This window comes from Ixodes scapularis, unplaced genomic scaffold (genome assembly GCF_016920785.2).
Source record: "Ixodes scapularis isolate PalLabHiFi unplaced genomic scaffold, ASM1692078v2 PGA_scaffold0__279_contigs__length_252992795, whole genome shotgun sequence".
In the NCBI taxonomy this organism is placed as follows: domain Eukaryota; kingdom Metazoa; phylum Arthropoda; class Arachnida; order Ixodida; family Ixodidae; genus Ixodes; species Ixodes scapularis.
This window is the reverse complement of record NW_024609835.1, coordinates 107,139,302-107,159,483: the sequence shown is the minus strand read 5'-3', so window position 1 is coordinate 107,159,483 and position 20,182 is coordinate 107,139,302. Positions and strand designations below refer to the sequence as shown.

At 45.0% G+C, this 20,182-nt stretch overlaps 1 protein-coding gene across 2 annotated transcripts in view; it reads right to left on the bottom strand.

The window, feature by feature from the left end:
• Positions 1–1,900: 1,900 nt before the first annotated feature.
• The window catches only part of LOC8030864 (TBC1 domain family member 5), a 50,414-nt gene continuing 32,132 nt past the window's right edge, over positions 1,901–20,182 (bottom strand). For both annotated transcript variants that reach the window (XM_029968824.4, XM_029968825.4), the window contains 8 exons: positions 19,825–19,991; positions 18,896–19,038; positions 15,213–15,319; positions 14,882–14,997; positions 12,843–12,928; positions 10,615–10,841; positions 6,985–7,161; positions 1,901–4,487 (listed from right to left, as the gene is read on the bottom strand). In XM_029968824.4, coding sequence (XP_029824684.2) covers positions 4,158–4,487; positions 6,985–7,161; positions 10,615–10,841; positions 12,843–12,928; positions 14,882–14,997; positions 15,213–15,319; positions 18,896–19,038; positions 19,825–19,991 — 1,353 coding nt within the window. In that variant the 3' untranslated portion in view covers positions 1,901–4,157. The remainder of the gene's footprint in view (positions 4,488–6,984; positions 7,162–10,614; positions 10,842–12,842; positions 12,929–14,881; positions 14,998–15,212; positions 15,320–18,895; positions 19,039–19,824; positions 19,992–20,182) is intronic.

Genomic DNA, 20,182 nt, shown 5'->3' with positions numbered 1-20,182 from the left:
CTCGGCCACCAACACAAGAAATAATGTGATTGTGACGTAAAGTATGCCTCTTTGCCGGAAACGGAAGTTCTCCCAGCCGAGAGAAGGAGCCGCGGTGGACACGAGCACTGAGTCACCCGGACGTATGCACTCGTTGACGAATATTTGATTTTGCGATGGCACTGATCATCGCTTGCGAATAACAAGTTCCACGGTGTGCTTAAGAAGGACGGTGGAAGCTTGGAGTCATCGTACCCGGTGCCCAGGCACTTCACAGCCACTTGATTTAGCGGCCATGAAGCTAAGAAGGAAGAGGTTAAAAAATCACTGGCATTTTGCTGGAAATTTATTTCCAGGCAAATTAACCATTCAGTGTTAAAGGGAACGGGGGAGATAGCCTTCATCTCAACTGAAGTGTTGTGCTATGCTTTATTTTTTCAGTATTTTACAGTGAAGCTGTTATGTGCTAGGATCTGGGAAAAAATGTGTCCGCGGACAGAAAACTCCCCATTGATTGTGGCAAGTATGATTAAATAAAAATGAAGGGGGCAACCACCATGAGTAAGCCTTCCTTGGCATTATTAGATAGTGAGGTCCTGATCCCTTGTTATCATCTCTAGGCATCGTCCTCGAAGTCGTCCTAGAAGTGGTCCGAGAGGTCGTCCTAGAAGTCATCCGAGAGGTCATCCTAGAAGTTGTCCTTGAGTTCGTCCTAGGCGGTGTCCTCGAGGGTGTCCTAGAAGTCGTCCTTGAGGTCGTCCTAGAATTCGTCCTTGAGGTTGTCCCAGACGTCATCCACTAGGCGTTGTCCTTAAGGTCGTCTTCTAGGCGTTGTCCTAGACGTCTAAAAAATAACAGCTTCGCTGGTCCTCCATCTTGATGTGAAGTGAAAGGGCTCTACAATTTTAATACTCATTGTAAATATAATCTAATCTGACCTGAGCCTTATTCTAAAAAGAAGACTGTTCCACTTAGCGATGCAATCAATTTTTCATTTTGAAGTAATATGCTAAGAGATGTTGGCACCCACTCCAAAGCATCAGTGGCTGCTCGAAACCAATAACTTGCCTTCTACAAAATCTGCTATAAAAGGTCAAATGCTGTTTCCATCACCTGCAAGTGTGAACCACCCTCTACAGTGAATCATCCTTCCACCAGTTGTCCAGTGATGAAGGGGTTTCTGACAACCTAGACCCGTATGTGCTGTGTCAGTTACTGGGGATGCAGGGACAAGGTACATACAAGTTCCAAAGAGACTCCTAGACAGACTTCTAGTACAAAGGTTTGGAATAAGGCCATAAACAGATTCTTCACTCAATCAAAAAAAAATTTACTGTAATAGTATGTGGTTTCACAAGGCTAATAGGGGACTTGTAGCGTGGATCAGTGTTCCGATTTTAAAAAGTTCAGTGCCTGATGCACAACACATCCTGAAAGCTACACCTCAGCAAAGAATTTGTGTGCCTCTGTAGAATAGGAAACCATGCAACTACAGTAACCCGAGTGTTCCAAGCATTCCTAAGCAGCCCCGTAAAACTAAAACGCTGGCAGGTAGAGTGAAAAACAACATCCCAATACCGAATGAGTTACTATCATAGAGAACACTACTGGGAACAGTAGTAACTGAGGTAAGGGCAATCCACATATAGCATGACCTCCTCAGACTTCTGTCGTACACGATTTTGCCTCGTATAAAGCCCCTTATCTCCTTCGAATCCACTTTCCTGCTAATCCACTTTGCATGTGTTCCTATGGGAGGCAAAAGGAACATATCTTCTGTCTAAAGGGATGCCAGGGCAGCTCTTTACTAATGGATACATGTTCCTAGCAAAGAAAACTGACCAAGCTCAATGGCAACAAATATAGCAAACACTTGCTACTCTCACAAAGAATCATGCATGCTTTCAAGTCGAACATTCCATTGGTGATATGCACATCTTTATTCAAGATTGAGTTCGGGCCACTTGAGATAACCATAAAATAATGTCACCAAAAAAATATTTTCCCTCGGGCTGTAGCGATAGCATGGCGAGATTTTACAAGTTACTACAGACATGGCAATATTCATTCATTCATTTATTTTCAGTGTCCACAAACAGCTGGATGCCTCTTTAGCAGTGTGCTTTCCAACTCCTCTTGAACTAATAAGATATAATCTAGATTGAAAGCAGTTACTTCAATGGAAAACTGGAAAGGTACTTAGAAAAAAAGAATTGCAAACAATCACACAAAGCGTACTGTGATTGACAGCGGTAGCTGCTGCACTGTGGAAAGGTATGTGGAAGGAGATTTGCCTTCAGCCGGTGTGCTGTATAATGTTTGCAATGCGTTCTTTTCGTTCAGGGGAATTGATGTCGGAGACGCACGTGAAGAGATATGTGCTTTGGTAGAACCATTGTGCGAGATGTTGCATGTGAGGGAGAAGGACACAAGAGACGGGCTTTTTCTTTGGCTGAAACACCCTTTCAGAACGGGGGCGATAACGGAACCTGGGCGGCGGTAGTGGAGAGACGAGGAAGCGTGTCCGCAGTAAACGCAACCATGTGGGTATTTTGCAATGGCGGCTGCCGGAGGGGTGGGGGATGAATAAGGGAGAGCATTGCCGTAGGGTATGTGGATGTAGCAAGAACAATGAGGAGGCAGAGAGCGCTGTCCCTGTGATCACGTGGATTTTTCGGAACAGCGGTGGCCTACAGGGGATAAGGGGGGGGGGGAGCGAGAGAGAGCATTCTTGCAGTGGCTATGTACGTATGTGTGGGGGAACGACGGAGAGGGAGAGCAGTGCCTCTGCTGTAGAGTGGGATTGTGCGTTCGTGCATGAGCATTTTCTGCCAGGAAGGGGCACTAACAGCTACCACTGTAAAGTATGTATAATAAGCTAGACCAGGGGTTCTCAAACTTTTTGGTCTCGCGGAACCCCAGAAAGCCTCAAAAACTGCTGCGGAACCCTCCCCCTCCCTCTATATTTGCCGAACGAGAAGCAACAGATGCACAATTGTAGGCAATTTTGCTTGTGCTGCTTCCCATATATCCCCACGATATCAATCGCGATGTCAGTACAAAGTGAGATGAAGGCGCTTTGCATGGTCCTGCCGCGCAGCCTGCGGCGGGGGAGGGGGGGTTGCAATTTGGGCGTTTGCAGAACCCATGAGGCCAGCTCATGGAACCCCTGTGTTCCCCGGAACCCAGTTTGAGAACCCCTGAGCTAGACATTGGTTCTGAACATCTACAGTTATGTGCCAGTCAAATTTGAGCTTTCACTATTAGCTCAGCCTGAAGACTGAGTGTTGGAAATGACAATATTCAGGGTAGACTGTGACCCAAGGTCACGGCACTGACAGCTCTTAAAGAAAGAAAAGCTACTGCTGTCAAATGTAGTTAGTCTAAGCAAGTGCGAGAGATTTCACAAGGTATTTCCACCACAAGTACACATTTTGTTCTTAAATTCTTGTTTAACATGACGGATGCCCCATAGCAACCAGTGACAAGCACAATTATCCAGTCAACTTTTAGAAGTGCTTTTCCAGGACCTCAAGGTCTGCAGAAAATAAATAAACGTAAACCTGCAACGTGCCACAGTATATTTCAAAATTCATCTTCTGCCGACACATTATATTTTGTCACTCCTACACAAATCTCGAAGTTGAAAGTGGAATAGTAAATAATAGAAGTGTATGTATAAAATACCATTCATACTCCTTTGCTTGATATGCTCAACATTCCCCGTACCTCCGAATAAATGCTCCAGTAGCTTGTAGTCAAGATCTCGATCAACACAACCGTCCGACAATGTTACGCGACCAAAGCAAATATGAGAGGGGACAGTCTACTTCGCTTCAATACCACCGGCTAATAAAAAATAACAAAAATAATAATACGAGCTCTCGTCTCAATCTTGGCCAAGGCGAGATAAAAAGTTTGAGAAGAGTCGTCACCGTGCAAAACTCCACTCCAGCAACGGCAAGCATGTTTCGCCGGCTCGCATTGTCGAAGATCGAAAACCCAGAAGTGAAACCAGGCAGAGAAAAAACCTTTACAACTGCACAAAATATATATAGCCTGTAGTCAAAATCTTTCCCTTCCTGAGCCAAGGGCGGCCACCCGAAACGATTGCGAAGCAATGTGTCGACCGGCGTGGCCAATACCGGGCACACGAGAAAGGGACTGGAGCCCCCTCATCAACTGGGGGCCTCCGTGGCCGCCGCCGCCTGCTCCACGTGTCCGGGGGACGGCCCCTTCTGGTTTTGAACAAGGGCCGTAAGGAACTGCTTCTTCACCTCCTGGGTGTGGGGGTCGCTGTCCCTCAGCAGCAGGCTTGTGCGGTCCCCACTCCCCCAGGAGCCCAGGGAGACGCTGTCCGCGTCTCGCATGACGGCCGCCCCTTCAATCCTCCCCGGCTCGTCGGAGGATACGAGAGTCCATTCCTCCATCACATAGTCTGGATTACCATCCTCTTCTTCCTGGCTCGAGTCTGTGCACTCGATCGCGCCTTTCAGAGTGTCTCGCACCTGTGGTAAGCACAAAAGAAAACATTGCAGGCAGTGCCATGAAACATAACTGCCTCTTTAAGGAGAGGCACTCCCTTGGAGGGTCTACTTTTTAAGTATTTGTGCCAGGTCAATGAAATTTTTAGGGTATGTTAAACGTCAAAACTTGGGAGGCTACACCAACTTTCAACCCAAATGGTTTATTTTTTGACAAGTTACAGCCTTATTCGTTGAAAAAAATGTACATGTAGCAGTGTCAAAGGAAAAAAACTATTGTTTCAAAATATGAATAAAAAGGCACAATTTCTTTGTTGGGATATAACGCTGAATGACTAAACTAATCGGTAGTAGGCTTTAAATAATTTTTAAGGCCATATTTTACGTAAAAATTGACTTTCAATAACGGCATGAATTTTTAATTTTTTTCTTGTTTCACAAACGTCAACATTTTTGTGTGAAGAAATAACAATTTGCAAAAAGTAAGCGCATAGCCGAGTTCTCCAGTAAATTTCATGCCAAAAAAGCCATACATTAGACTTGGGGGCGCTTAACTCACCAAACGATAGTTTTAGAGCTGTGAAAAAATGGTGAAAACATGAAGCTGAGAAAAACGGGTTTGAACAGTGTTTTAGTTTAGATGGGGCTTGCCATTTCATCTAAAATGCTCCAGGGGCATATGTCACTCCTTCCTCTGCACGGTCCCTCTGTGCCTTGGCCACAGCTTCCATCTTCCTTTTTTTGTGGGACATCTTGGAGGACTCGAGCGCTTTCATTTGGGCCTTCGCAACCTTCATCTTGGTGGCCCTCTCTCCGTATGACGCTTGGTAGCTCCCTGGCTGTATGCCCATTTCCAACAGAGCTTCCTGATTCGCTAGGACGAGCCACGTCACGTGGCTCGTTCTAGCGAATCAGAGCTTTTGTTTCGCCAGCTTGACCATTAAGAGCGTGCACAGCTATGTTTTCTACGGGGTTTGATGGTCTGTGAGCACAATATCGCGAACAATGCTGCGAACAGAACGAAAGAGGGCGAGACGTTCATTCCAACGAGGGGGGCCTGTCCATGCTAGTCCTAAGAAACGCGGAGGGAGCGCGCTTTGAAAATGGCACATTTTCGTAATCGGCCGCGTCGTTGGCGCGCACGTGCAGCCGCCAGCACTTCGAAAATAATTTATTTCGGAGTAAATACTTTACTTACAGGAATAAAATTTTTGGACAGCATTCTTTATGAGTTGTAAAAGCTGGTCAGCCTATTTTCCAAAAATGCGACTTTTTTGAAAAAATCGCGATTCCTAGGCCGTGCCTCCCCTTAATGTGCCTTCAATGTCCCTTTTATATCTTTGATACGATAGTATGAGATAGAACGATTGGCTGTGACCTTTACCTGCAAAGTCTTATAAAGCATGCAAGGCAGTATTTAAGGAGCGATTGTTTAAATTTGCTTTGAAGACATTAAGCAGTCGTTTTGGGAAGTGAAGGACATATTGTTTATTGATTGAATGGTGTCAAGTTGTGGTATCATGGGACATCATGTTACATGACACAGTGTCATGGGACACCGTGACATCACCTGACCACATGTTGCAGTGTCCAGTCATGGTGCGACACGACGTCATGTCTCATGGTGTCTCGTGGCACTATGTCATGGCACGTGATGCCACAACTTGACACTGCAACACTGTATCATGCGACCTGGCAATGTGGCCATGCGATGCAATGTCACAATATCAAGTCGAGGCATCGCGTGACATTGATTTTTCCGCTAAATTTAGTGGGCAAGTTGACAACAAATTGTTCTCGATATAAAGATGTATGGTGACTACAACATTCTTCATTTACACTGGGGATGGAGACACTACACTGCATCGTGATAAATTATCATCTTAAACAACTTTTGATGATAACGAACTTTGCCGATGTTGACAGCACGTGCTCACTGAGGAAATACAAAGAAATAGCCGGCAACAAAGTGCCGCTGTAGCACAGTCAATGCCCGGAGCTCGTGCCAAGAGATGCTCTTTTACGCACTCCAGAACAGAAAAAAAAAAGCATCTGCAACAAAATGGTTGGATGTTATCACCAGTGATGGAAGCAGCAGCGGACCTTTTGTAGAGGGTTTTATAGCAAGCGAAATATTGGTACTATAGAGCAGCCACTGACACTTTTGAAGCAGATGCCAACATCTGTTAGCACATCACTTAAAAAGGAAAATGTGATTGCATCACTCAATTAGTTCCTATATCTGAGAATAATTGAAGGTCCTTCTTTGATAGTAAAGTTTTTTGGGGGGCTTTATATATTTTGGTGCAGGAGTGGCACAATTTTTAGCATAAGTGTCACATTGGCACAAGATGTACATAGCAGAATTTCGTTCGTGGCGTAATTTGGCACAAATGGCACAGCACTTCCATCACCACAATGAACAAGCAAAGCGCGCACGAAGGCACCCTAGCCACGCGCACTCAACCTGTGGTCTTGGGTGCCTACATTTCAACCACGAACTGGGGCATGGCCAGCTCACCCTCTTGAGCCTGGCCAAAGCCAGGACGATGTCGTGCTCCCTTTCCTGGCTCTGGGACAGTACGCAGTCCTGCAGCAGGCTCAGGTTAGAGCTCATCTGGCGCCAGCAGGTGTCCATGACAGACCGCATCTCGCGCACCTCCTTCCGCAGGGCCGACAGCTCCGTGCCAGGTGCCCTCTGCGAGCGAAATGTACCACATCTCGAGGGAGCTGGAATGTCTGCTTGCCTCCTTCGTTCGGCCACCCATCACCTTATTCGCAACTCTCGTCGGAAGTTTCTCTGAGGCACAAGTTCTCAAGTTGGGTTCCTACAAACCCAGGGGTTCTCCGGTGTACCCTTTCCCAGGCTCCCAAATTTCCCCGACTGTCTCTGCCCCCAAGTAAAGCATGAAACCAGTTTAAGTGGTACAATAAGAGATTTGGTAGCTTAGTAATGCTCAGCTACGAGCCATAGACTATTTACTGTGAAACCCCTTTAGAACGAACCCACGCATACCGAATTATTGTCGGTATTGAACTCATGTAAAATTTAAATAAAAATGCATGTAAAAAGTACTTTTTATAACGAACAACACATTGGCTATATCAAACGTTTCACCCGGGAAGGTTTCCAAAAACGTGCAAACAATCGTCTTCTAGCCTGTTCCTTCCCCCTTTCTCCTCTCCTCTTTTCTCCTCTCCCCTCCCCTCCCCTCCCCTCCCTCCCCCCCCATAAAAAAAGAGGAAAAAAAGAAAATTCCAAAAGCTCAAGCCGCAAACAAAATTGAGCGAAGAGAAGCGATTCAGAAGGGCAGAAAGCTAAAAAAAAAAAAAAACATTGAGCACACGCACAGAAAAAAAAAAAGAAAAAGAGGCAGCATCTCCACGTGGTGAATGATGCTGATTGGGGCAAAGCTCTGGTGGTGCTGATGATACTGATTTTATTGTTCATAGGTAGTGCTGATGGTGCCGATATTTTTTTTATTGCTCATAGGTAGTGCTGGGTTCTGGGTTGCATTTCGACTTCATTATTACTGCTTTATGGTTGGTGAAATGCAGAGCCAGTGGTTCTTCTAGCGGATCAGCTTGGATCCGCTAGAAGCCGTGGGAATGCGTCTCCACCGCTTAAGTCAACGGTCCATGTCAGAAAGAGAATATGTGGTATGGAACGTGGTTATATACGCAGTTGAGCATTTGACCGCAGCGCCCTCTCGTCTATAAATGTTGAGCCAATGCATGCAAAGCTTAACATGATTATATATGCATTTGACCGCAGCGCCCTCTCCTGTTTAGCGGATACATGCAACGTTGGAGTGTGGCATAGTGGTTAAGACGTCTGCTTCGTAAGCAAGCGGTGCTAAGTTCGAACCCCCGTGCGGGCATACATTTTTTGTTTTAAAGTGGGCTGATCCCGGAGGCAGTTCAATTGATGTGAGCACGGACGCCGGACGGATGGACAAGGCTAGACCCCAAAGAGCTTTGCCCCTAAAAAAACATTTTCATCCAAAAGCGATTGCCCACGAGGAGAAGCAAATCAGAAAAGAAGATAAGCTAAAAAAAAAATATCTGCACGCATGCAAAAAAAAAAAAAAAAGAAATTCCAGCACGTTGTTACAAGGCGGAACGAAGAGATGAGAAAGAAAGAGAAGCTCTCGGCCTGACAACGAACGCGTCGCGGAAGTTTGTTGTAAATGGTTTTTGCTCTATCGAACTACTTGCTATATCGAACTGATCGTAGTGTTTCCTGCCGTTCGTTATAAACGGGTTTGACTGCAGTATGTATAAGGTCTGCAAGCTTCTGCACCGCTTTACTGCATCAATGACAAGAGCTGCCGGGGTTTCTTGGCTATCAGACATGAGAGATGGGATTTCTCGAGATACATAAGTCTGAGAACTTGTGCTCCGAGGTAATCGACTTGAGCTTCTTTTATAAGAAGCTCATAAATATAAATGTGTCAAAACCCTGGTATGACTGCCAAAACTGTTATTATACTGAGTTTTAGTGGCGCCATCTATCCTAGGTCCACAAAACCGTCAGCTCTATCCGCTACTACAAACAGCTGCCAGAAGCCGGAGGCAGAGGGGGACAGGGCCGGACGGGTATGGCCGGACCCGGATGAGACTTTCCTCCTTTCACCATATTGTTCGCGCTGCGCCCGCCAGCACGTGGTCACGCGGTCACGAGTGGATGAGTTCTCGCTGCTCACTGATGGCTCTAAAAAGATAACTTTTCCGGAACGCCGCATCTACCCCATCGACGTCACTGCGCACGTGACCCGGAAGACGATGTACGAGTTGAGAGGTGGCAAAAACATGGATCTTTTTCATTTTTTTTAAAATAAAAACTAGGGTATCCAGGCAAAATCTGTTTTCTGTAGTTCACTTCAGAAGTGTCAGGCATCAACTTCCACAATTATTTAGTAAGCAAAGCCCTGAAATTGTTGCACAGCTCCTTTATGCACCAGAACACTGCATTAACAATCCTTGGCTGGGATATTTTCTTCCAACTACACTTTGGTATGGCAACAAATGGGTTTCTGCCTGCAAGATCAAACTGCATTAAATTGAATGCCCTCCTCCACTGTGTGCAAGGAAAAATTGTACTATACACATTACTTAATGCTCTAGAGCAGGGGTGGCCCGGCTGACCCGGCCTAAGAGCCGCAAACAAAGCCACGAGACTTCCAAGAGCCGCGGGGGAGGGTGGGGGGGGGGGGGGGCAAACTTTTGTTCAGAGCAATAAAACTTGAATTACTTTGGATCTAACCTGGTCAAAAGCAGTTCAACTGTACGTAAGGTGGTAGTAACACAAGACTACCAAACCGCCACCTGTCTTTCGATTTAAAACGCGGTTCATATCTCCTTTTGGGAAGTCCTCGTGTGACCGGGAGGAAGGCAAGGAAAGGGGCGGGAGGGGGGAGGGTAAGGGAAGGAGCTGCAAGCCGCACTTTAACACGCAAAGAGCTGCATGCGGCTCACGAGCCGCAGCTTGGCCACCCCTGCTCTAAAGAAAGGATAAATGCCATTCCAATAATGTGAGGCACAGATAATAATAACAGGTCTAATGTAATGCTGTCTCAATGATTGCCTCCATGAACACTACAATGAGAGCACGTGGCCAGCCCCATTGCACTTTACATCAAAAACCACGAGGCAGACGTCTCCAACTTTCAGAAATATTGCGCGATTGGAGGGCATTTTAAGCACTAGGAAAGACATTGTCTTTAATATTTCGGACTGACAACTAACAGCCTTTCTGAGGCTGGATTTGAACATGATGTGTTTTTGCACAGTTAGCCTATCAGTTCTCCCTACCATTTTAGCCCACCATTTATGGTAAGGTTTATTTTGGTCCACATATTCTCTCTACCTCTCTCTAACCAAGGCTTGCTGGAGCAAAGGTAGAAAAGAAAAGTGTTTTAGCTGAAAGCTTGTAGACATGTGTTCCTTGTCCCTGCCAGTACTGAAGAAAAACGCATCTGAGCACTTTGTTCACAAACAGTGTGGCTCTATAGTACTTGAGCAAATACAGTGGCAAGAATTGCAAGAAAACTGCAAAAACTAGAAATAAAACAGCCACAAGGATACTACTACTTATTGTTGTGTACAGGAGCTGCAGTACAACTAATGGAGCGTTGCAGTCGCAACTCACATGAGCGTCTCTCAAAGAGGTGCTCGGGTCGCCGACTCTGCGGTTGGACGCATTTAACTGCACCATCTCCTTCTCGCTGAGTGCGTCTCCGTTCCCATTGGCCAGCAGGTTCAGGCTCTGAGTGATGGCAGTCTTCTTGATGCCCTTGAAAGACCACACCTGGTTCGGCCTGCGCTGCCCCTTGACCGGGGACTTGCCTTTGCTTCTACCTGCTGGCGCGCTGGCCTCTGTCCAGAAGTCAACAATCGTGGAATAAAAGCTTAAATTTACTACTGGTGGCATTCTCGATCAATGACACTCATTTTTAATGCAACAGTTTCAGGCTGCAGTTCCACAGAGCACGGGTTCTCAAACTGGGTTCCCAGGGGTTCTCCAGAGTACCGTGATGGGTTTCCCCAAGCTATTTCTGTAACCGTCTCTGCCCTTGTGTAACATGTTTACGCACTGTTTTAGCAGATCTGAGCCACCGATTACAGTACAATGAGCCAATCACTCCCTAGCATGTGAATTACTGTTTAGCTTCTACAATGTTTTACTGTATCGGTGCCAAGACTGAGAAGGCTGCCAATCAAGAAAGATAGAGGTTCCTGGAGATAGAAACGTCTGAGAGCTCACACCACGGAGGTTACCTGGCACAAGCCATTCTGTGTATGTTTGAACAGAATGCCGCCTTATGCATCTCAAGCATTCCACACACCCATCCAACGTGGGAATCTTGGCGATCCCTGCGTCACACCGGATCTGCAAAATCTGACTCACTGGGTCGTGTCATAAATACCAGTAAATGCCTGCAGATAACCTGTAGGTATGCAGGGTCTTACAAATGTGGTGTATGACTGCGCGTGATGGCACCCTGAACGGGCTGTTCCTTTGTTACAAACACTAAACTCAGTTCAGCATGTTTTACTTTAGGAAGTCCACACATAACAATAAGTGAATTTCTCTACAGCATATCAATTATCGGAGCTAGAAATAGGTAAGCATCTTCCCAACTCCCATGGACCTTGTTCAAATATGCACAGTAGACTTCCATTAATTCGACCTTGATGGGACGTGCGAAATTGGGTCAAATTATCCAAAAGTCAAATTAAAAGGTGCGTGCAAAATTCCGAATAACCAGGGCTTTAGATCAGGTGGGCTAACATTTTTCAAATAAGCAGTCGCACACCGCCGCACGGTGGTGGCAGCGGCCGTGTTTGTCCTTAGCGTGTTCGGTGCGGCAACGGCAGCAGTGACCAGCAGCCAGCGCTGCTGCCGCTGCTTCTGCTACACCGCTCTGCAGCGGTATTGCAAAGGTAGTGTTGTGTTGAGACCCAGCCGCGTCCCTTGTCCCAACATGTGCTCTCTTTTTCTCTCTCTATTCGCAATTCAGCGTGCGCTTTAAAATTTTCAAACGGGCCTTTTCACCGACGGGCACAGCCGATCACGCTTGCAACTTGCCCATTGCATAATGCGAAAAAAGAAAAAAGGCCTGTTTTTATGCATCACGTACGACCAATCGTGCTTGTAATTTGCCCACCGCCGGTCTTCTCTAGGTTAAATTAACCAATATTTTATAATTTAAGATTAAAATAAAGAGTTTTTTTGTTTTTTTTCTATAAAAATGTGTGGGCTTTTGCCGTAACCTTTAACCAGGGTCAAATTAAACGGCAAGTCAAATTAATCAATTAGTCAATTAATGTAAATCAACTGCAAGGTGTCTCAAGTAAACCTTTTGCTGCAAAAACGGTCAGAAAACTCGGCGCCTGCGCATAGAAAGCTCAAACTTTAATCGATTGCGCAAGAGCAGGTCAGTTTTACCCTGTGAAAGTTCAAGGCGCAGTTCTCTTCCTGTTAAAAAATGAGAGCAATGAACTTGCCAAAGTCAAGGTTGGGCACGTTAGCAGACAAACGAGTTAGCGAAGCTACTTACTTGTGGCACCTTCTCCCGATGGGCGCCGCGAGCAGACAACGGAGTACGTAGTCTGCTTGTTGCGCCTATTGGGAGTTGGGGCCACAAGTAAATAGCGTCGCAAACCTTGTTGCCCACTTGGCAAGTCTTTGCTCTCATTTTTAAGAGGAAGATTGCAAGGTGCAGTGCCTTGAAATTTAACACGGTAAAAACTGACCTGCTCAGTGGATGTTCAGTGAAGGTACGAGTATTCTATGTGCAAGCACCAATTTTTCCGGCTCGTTTTACGGAAGAAGGACCGCCTGGGACGCCCTAATGTTTGGGAGATCCGTCTTACCGTCAGACACGTCAGAGTCAGATTCCAGGGTTGTTGGTTCACTGTTGGCCCGGAAGCCTTGTGTTGAAATGCCCAGGGTGGTGGGCCTATTGGAGGGATGCAAAGTACAACACTATCTTCTTACCAGCAGAACAACAAAAGCATACAGCGGTAGGCTAAAGCACATCCCATTAACAGAAAGGACCAATGAACCGAGCATTACCTTCGTAGGCTGAGACCCCCGTCCCCCGTCATACAGATGACGACCCCCGTCATACAGATGGCAACTCGTGAATTTAATTCTTTCCGTACCACGGCCATCAATCACCCACGATCTGTGGTTTACATGCACCGCCTAAATGTGAATTTGGCACGCAGGAACACGTTGCACCATCTTGTGGACAGTCATGAAAGCACAGCTTTGGATCCTATCACTTTTTGCACTTTCTCCCAAGCTGGTGAGCTATCAGAAATACCTAAATCTCTTCACAGCAATGGCACCTGTCAGGCATGGCAACCTGCTGACAGTCGGGACTGCCACAAAAACAGCCTCAATCGCACGATTCAACTGCTTTCGCTGCTTATTTTTCAGATGTCAGCAGCAGTGAGGACTGTGGACAATGTTGGATCATTTGATTTGAGCTCCTACAGCGATGTTTCATCTCCGAGATGCAGAATATCGACAGGTGCTCGTTGGAGAGCGTCATTCTTGCTTTCTAGGCTGTCCTGAACTGGGCCACACACTTTTTGTGCACCGCAAGCCATAAAAACACGAGCAGAGGGCAAGTTAGAGCAGTGCTATTGGGCAGGAGATCGAACTATAGGAAGCGCTTTATCGAGCTTGCTGTCCCCACAGCCAGGTGTTTACTAACACAGCATAACAAAGAAATTGAACCTTGCCTAGCACGGTCTGGGCACGAGCGCTTCGCTCTGACCAGTGCCCTAGTCGCATGAGGAACGGCCTTCGAATCGTCATCTTCGATTTCTCGGATCAAAAACAAACAATAATATACGGTTTGTTGTCCCCACAGCTGAAGCATACTGCTAGAGGCGTGACTGATCGATCGCCTCCCCAATAACAAACCAAGGTTTTGTGCAAATAAAAAAAGTTCTGGAGGACGTGCACCTCCGTACACAACAGTGTCTCGAAATGGCATGATGCCAAAGAAGCACACTTGCCGACGGGCCAAAATAAACAGCATCATCTTGTGCTCTGTAAATTACAAAAGTTACAAATGCTGTGTATGGGGCACAGATTGTATATTTAGGATTTTTAAACATCAAGGTATGATTTGATACAGTCACTACAGTTCAAGCTTTTTGCTATAAATTTTCAGACAAATTTTGTGTTCAGCATACAGATGTTTTTCCAACATTAGTGAAAGCATTTTTTTTTCTTCTAAAGGGCAGCTTATTGGCTACATTTCCATGTATCATCATTTACTATATGTTTAATTCTTTTTATTAGCGGTATGAAAAGAGTTAACACGACTTCGTATTACTTATTGCCACAGACCCCATAATGTAATGATGATAATGTATGGTGTGACAATAATAAATCCAAGCAAAGTCTACTCTGCCTTAGTTCACAATAACTTATTTTTTGGTATTTTGTCTCCACCAATTCGCTTTAGTTCACAATAACTTATTTTTTGGTATTCTGTCTTCACCAACAAACATCTACTAATAAATTGGGCACACCTATAAAAAGAAAATGAATGGAGCAGAGAATGCAGCTTCCACGGGAGAGTTTTGAACAGAGGAAATTAAAGCATGCCCCAAAACGAAGGCCAGAAGAAGAGAAGAAAATTCTAGAAAGAGGAGTACACAGGCAACTTAAGCAGTTTCCTGTTTCAAGTATGATTTTAAGTCACTGCCACTTAGAGATTACATTAATACCAGATCTATAATATATTGACCCAATATTACGAATCTAAACTAGGCAAATACACAGCTTGAGTATTATGGGCTTTTTTAGAGTCTGTGCCAAACAAAATTCTGACAATCCCTAAAACCTGCAATTACTTAAAAAAAAAGTTCAAATAATTGGGAGACTTTACCTGACTGGAGCAGTTGGTAGGCCACAGTCCATCTGCCTAGCATACTTTGCTGAACCCCTTGGAGCGGTACTGAAGCCATAGACATCCAACTCCTGCTCGGCCGGCTTCACATACTTCTAATGAAAGGAAATGCGATGGGTCAAGGACACCAGCTCCATTAGCTGCAAGCTCTTACTCAAGAGATTACAGAGAGGCACCAATGAGACAGATATAGTATGCCACTGCCCAGGTGTGACCACAAGGACCAACACGCTCCTTCTTAGACATAATAGCTGGTACATGTTCCATGTGAGGCTCATCTCATCAGGCATCAAGTGCAGCCATGGATTACCTTTGGATCCTTCATGTGCAGGGCCAGTTGGAGTATGTAGGTGACTTTCCTGCCAGCTGGGTACTTCATTAGATAGCTCAGGCACTGTGCATAATCTGCATTCAGCACTGAAAAGCCAAACAAAATTTGTAAAGTTATCAACAAAAAAGAATTAAAAAAATAGGGTTGTGTCAAACGTGAAAACAGCGCAAAAAATTGAACAAAGGACAAGTGGAAGAAGCACACGCACAAAGCGCTGACTGTCAACTAAAGTTTAGTTTTCAGGCGAACCAGAAAAATAAACACAGAGCATAGGAAAGAACCAATAAAGACACAAAAAATTATACAACCCAACCGACAGGATTTCTACCACGTTATCACCCTCACACATGCCTGCCATTCTCCCTGATAAAAAGGACCTCATCATCTTCCAAGTGCACCGACGGTGCGCTCACACATTTCCCTTCCCCTTTAGATAAAATGAAAAATGCCTCTTCAATCTCCCTAGCGGTCTTACTTTTATTGCGCGCCAGGATCGTCAAGTCATGAAAAACAGGTACGCAGCCACACCTACTGCAATGTACCGCTAAGTGGCCAGCGGGGGAGGAATGGAGAGAAAGAGAATGCTCCCTCGCCCTCTCGTTCACGCACCTCCCCGTTTGTCCAATGTACACCCTACCACATGTGAAGGGGATCTGATACACAACCCCCCCTGCGCATGGTACAAAAGGAGTGCGGTGGTTGACATCACATTGCAAGTCACTGTTCCTCCCTCGGTTGACAGCAGTGCACAGGCGTGACAGCTTCTGGGGTGCTGAAAACACCACTGGCACGTTAAACTTATGCGCCACTCGCTTGACCTGATGAGAGAGGGTTATGTGCATGTTTATACAGCCTAGGACGTGGTCTGCCTCAACGGGCAACCAGTCTACCAGCTGTAGATGAGAAATTTAGCCAGTGCAGTAAAACCGCTAGCCTGGGGTCTTTAACGTGCATCACGCAGTAGGAATACAAGACCGCACGCCGGTACGATACTCATCCAGATCGAAACGGGCAGGGGTAGGGATTGAACCCAGAATCCTGGGTTGTGCAGCGCGAGCTTTTGCTCCACATGCTCCGAAGTGGTGTGCGCTAGCCCACTTGGCCACCGATCCCCCCAAGTTATCTATGAAGCATCAGTACAATGGGTGTTACCATAAAGAGATTGTGTCACAGCAGTTGACTCAGTGAACTAACATTAAATACTTTCTTAGTTACTTTACAGCTAAGGATTGACTTCCTTTTCCTTTCTAATGCTGCATTAGAAACTTTCATTGGAACGAGCTGTTGTTCTTCCCAGCTTTAGTGACAAATTTGCTTACTAGCAAAGATACTACTACTATATAAATATTCTATTTGCAGTTCACACTTTGATCCACACACAGTTTAGATATTCATATGGAATTTGATTATCTTGGACCTATATATTAGAAAACCTTTCTTATTTGTATTGTGTTGTAAATACTCACACGGAAGTCATACTTTAAAGACAAACTGGTGCTTGCACACTCCTAAAGCAGGGATGGTCCAGCAAGTTTTGAGTTTGAAGCAATTTTCGGAGCAGAAAAAAGATCTTGTTTTGAAGCACCTTTGTATCAGAAACATGTGCATTTTGGAGCAGCTCATGTGTAAGTTTGGCGAAATTTGGTGCAGTTTTCTATTAGTGACACCAATATGCATTCATGTAATCAGTTGTATGATAATTAAAATCCCAATGTCAGCATTTATACCGTACTACAATAAAATATTTTGAAAGTACCCACTTTATACAAGCATCCACTATTAACGTTTCCCAAATTTGTAAATTCTGCCAATTATACGCTAAGCGCCCGCACCCTCCAAAGGGCCGGCAAAATATTCACTTCGTTCCGGTGGCCATGAGACCGCCAGTGGCGATGACGGGGATGTCATGTGAAAATAAATTTGCTTTCTGCCTTCGAAGTTCTTTATTGCCTTTCATCTTGGTTTTCACTGATTTGACCGGACAAGCGCCCATGTAGAGATGTTCTAAGTGAAAGTGGGGTGGGTGCTTCCCCGGTATTTTAGGGTAGTCAAATTGCCCTTCAGCTGCTGTAAAGCTGTGCCATAAACTTGGTCATATTCATGTTTTGTTCCCATTAGTGTAGTGGGTGAAGGTTAGCAGGATTGATGTAAGCACGTGCTAACTATCACCATTGAGAAGTCCATGTAGAGTACCAATGGAACCCTCTAAATCAGGGGTCTCCAAACATCTGGGCTAAGGGGCAGGATAGGAGACCTGTTGCAGTCTCAAGGGCCAGAGAATATATAAGATTACATAAATAAGGAAATACAGAATAAATAGACCTAAATAAGTGCTTAAATACAAAAAAAAACAACTAGACCAGGCATAAATCATCATATAAACTTTGACATATTAACATAGGGCAGAAGAAGACTAATGAGGTTGCTAGATTTGATAATGACAACATGCAAAAGTTATGACACGGATCCTAGTTGCACAGACATGAAACAGGGAACTATAAATAATAACGTTGGTCATGACAATTTATGAAAAATGTGGCAAGAGAACCTGCATTTCAACATAGATTTTTTCTCATTCTTTCTTATATCTTCGCCTGCGCTTTCAAAGTGCGTCCTAGCGCCACCTTTTTTTTTTTCTTCCTTTTATGCTCATTTATTTTTGCGTTTGCAGCAGCGAGTTGCAAGCCACTCGAAAGACCGCGGCCATCTGCAAGCCGGATGGAATGCCACCGCGGTCCAGATCTAGCCTGACAAAGCATGTTGTCTTTAGGAGTTATGAGGACCAGACAATGCTGATTTTCGTGTCATGTGAGAAGACTGTGTAATGCCAATTTACCTTATCTAGAGTTGGCATTATACGAAGCCTTCTCACATGACACGAAAATCAGCACTGTCTGGACCTCATAACTCCAAAAGACAACATATTTGTGCACAAACATTTTATTTACGATGACACTTTCTCAGTGTGGAAACATTCAATGTCTGATTTGCTTTGCTCTTCCTCGGTTTAAATAGCAGTCAAATTGCCCAAAAATTAAAGTTAGTAGACAAAAGCATAATCAATAAAGATATTCTGGGTTCCCTAACCCAGAATATCTTTCGTTATTCGAGGTTTTAATGAGTAGTATGATCAACAATTCACATCATTCGACATAAAAAGGCAACAACTCGTAACCAAGCAGTCGCAACCGAGCATGGTAATGAAATGGGAACCATGTGCGAGCACATTTATATAAAACAGTGTCACGCCTCTGAACGTGGGCACACAGAAAACAATTAGGTACTTGCACTTGTTAATCTTTAGTAGTGCCCTTCGAAATATGACTAAGATTGTTAAAATTGCGTTGCATTAGGAATGTCGGTAAAATTGGTGTGAAACAATGCCGCGGAGCCGGAAACCTTGATTGGATTGTGATGGCCAAACCTCACTGAATTCCCACAATTGCTAGACAAAAACAAAAACTCTTCCAAAAACCAATTCATTTGCAGATTCATTTCACTTTGGCGAAGTTTGGTGCAATTTTTTCCTTTGGGAGCAGCTAGGCGCAGGCAAGCGGGAGTTTATCAAAATGGCCCAAATGGCACAACTGGACCACCCCTGCTAGTGGTAACCTCCCCAATAAATAAATCCAATAAAGTCAATCTACCAATAAGCTACTCACACAACTTTCGAATGCAGGTGAGCATTGCTACAAAGATGTGATCCACCAGGTTGAATGCCAGGCTGTCTGCAAAGATGGCATCCCAAAGGATGAGTAGCTCAGGCAGGATGAACTCGCGCCCAAACAGCAACCTCAGCCATCGTCTGCAAATCAAGGCACAACAGAAGCAAGCTTTAATGTCCTAGGCATGTCTGAAATTTGGTAGACACTTCTCAATGTCTGCCTTAATGGCCAAAGAATCTAAAAATTTACAAAAAGGCACGCTTTGTGCCCTGCAGGACAACAAGGGGGTTTTGTTTGCTGCCTCTAATAGAACTTGGAAGGCCTGTCATACTTCAGATGCCCTGTCAGTTTTGGAAAGCTCTTTATTGAGTGAGCCCAAAAAAGTTGACAGCAGGAGTCAATGAAGTACTGTGTGTAGCTACTGGTACACCTGGTTTTGGAGCTGGCATGCACTGCAGCATAATCACTGTCACATTTTCACTAATGGTCCCTTTTGGCCTGGGGGCAGCTTGATGACTAGCAGGAGAAGTTAGGTTAAAGCATTATGTGGAAGATGCCGACTTGAGGCTCCTGTGTTTTTCCAACAATATAGTCAGAGGATGCCAACTACCTTGATTACATTTCAGAGACCCTTCTGTTAAACTGAAAGATATAGTATATGTACAAAAAGAAAACAAACTGAATGGGGCTCAGTGCTAAAGCCAACTATAGTCACTGGCAAAATGAGAACGGCAGGCAGTGTCTTTCGAAAACCCGGCCTACAGCACGCACGCACTCTATGCCTTCTGTTGTGCTTTGGCTGCACAAACATGTTTGAGGTGCACGAGATGCCCAAGAGTTGTCGAAGATAGGATGCTTGCGTTGGAGGTGGGGCAACAGAAGCACCTCTCTGCCACTATCACCTCATCAATGACTACAGAACTTACATCCCGAAGACATGCAGGGGAATCTCCATGTTCTCCAGGTGGGCAAACACTGCAGGGTCCTGTGTTTTGAGCATTGCTTGGTTTATCTTGCAGAGCTTCACACCAAGCCCATTGTGAACACCCAAAAGGTTTGTCTTGGAAAATGGCATGAAGCTGAACTGGTCCAGCTGCAAACCATTGAAGAGCCAGATAAGATCATACAAGAAAACAGAAGCATACTTTGGGCCAAGTTGCTTCTTCATGAACACCTTTGACTTGGCATTTGCATAAAGCAACTTTTGGAAGGAGCTTTGGAGTAATTCCAGGCCTAGTGCTAAACACTTTCAGGAATAACTCCCACATGTCTGCAATACATGAA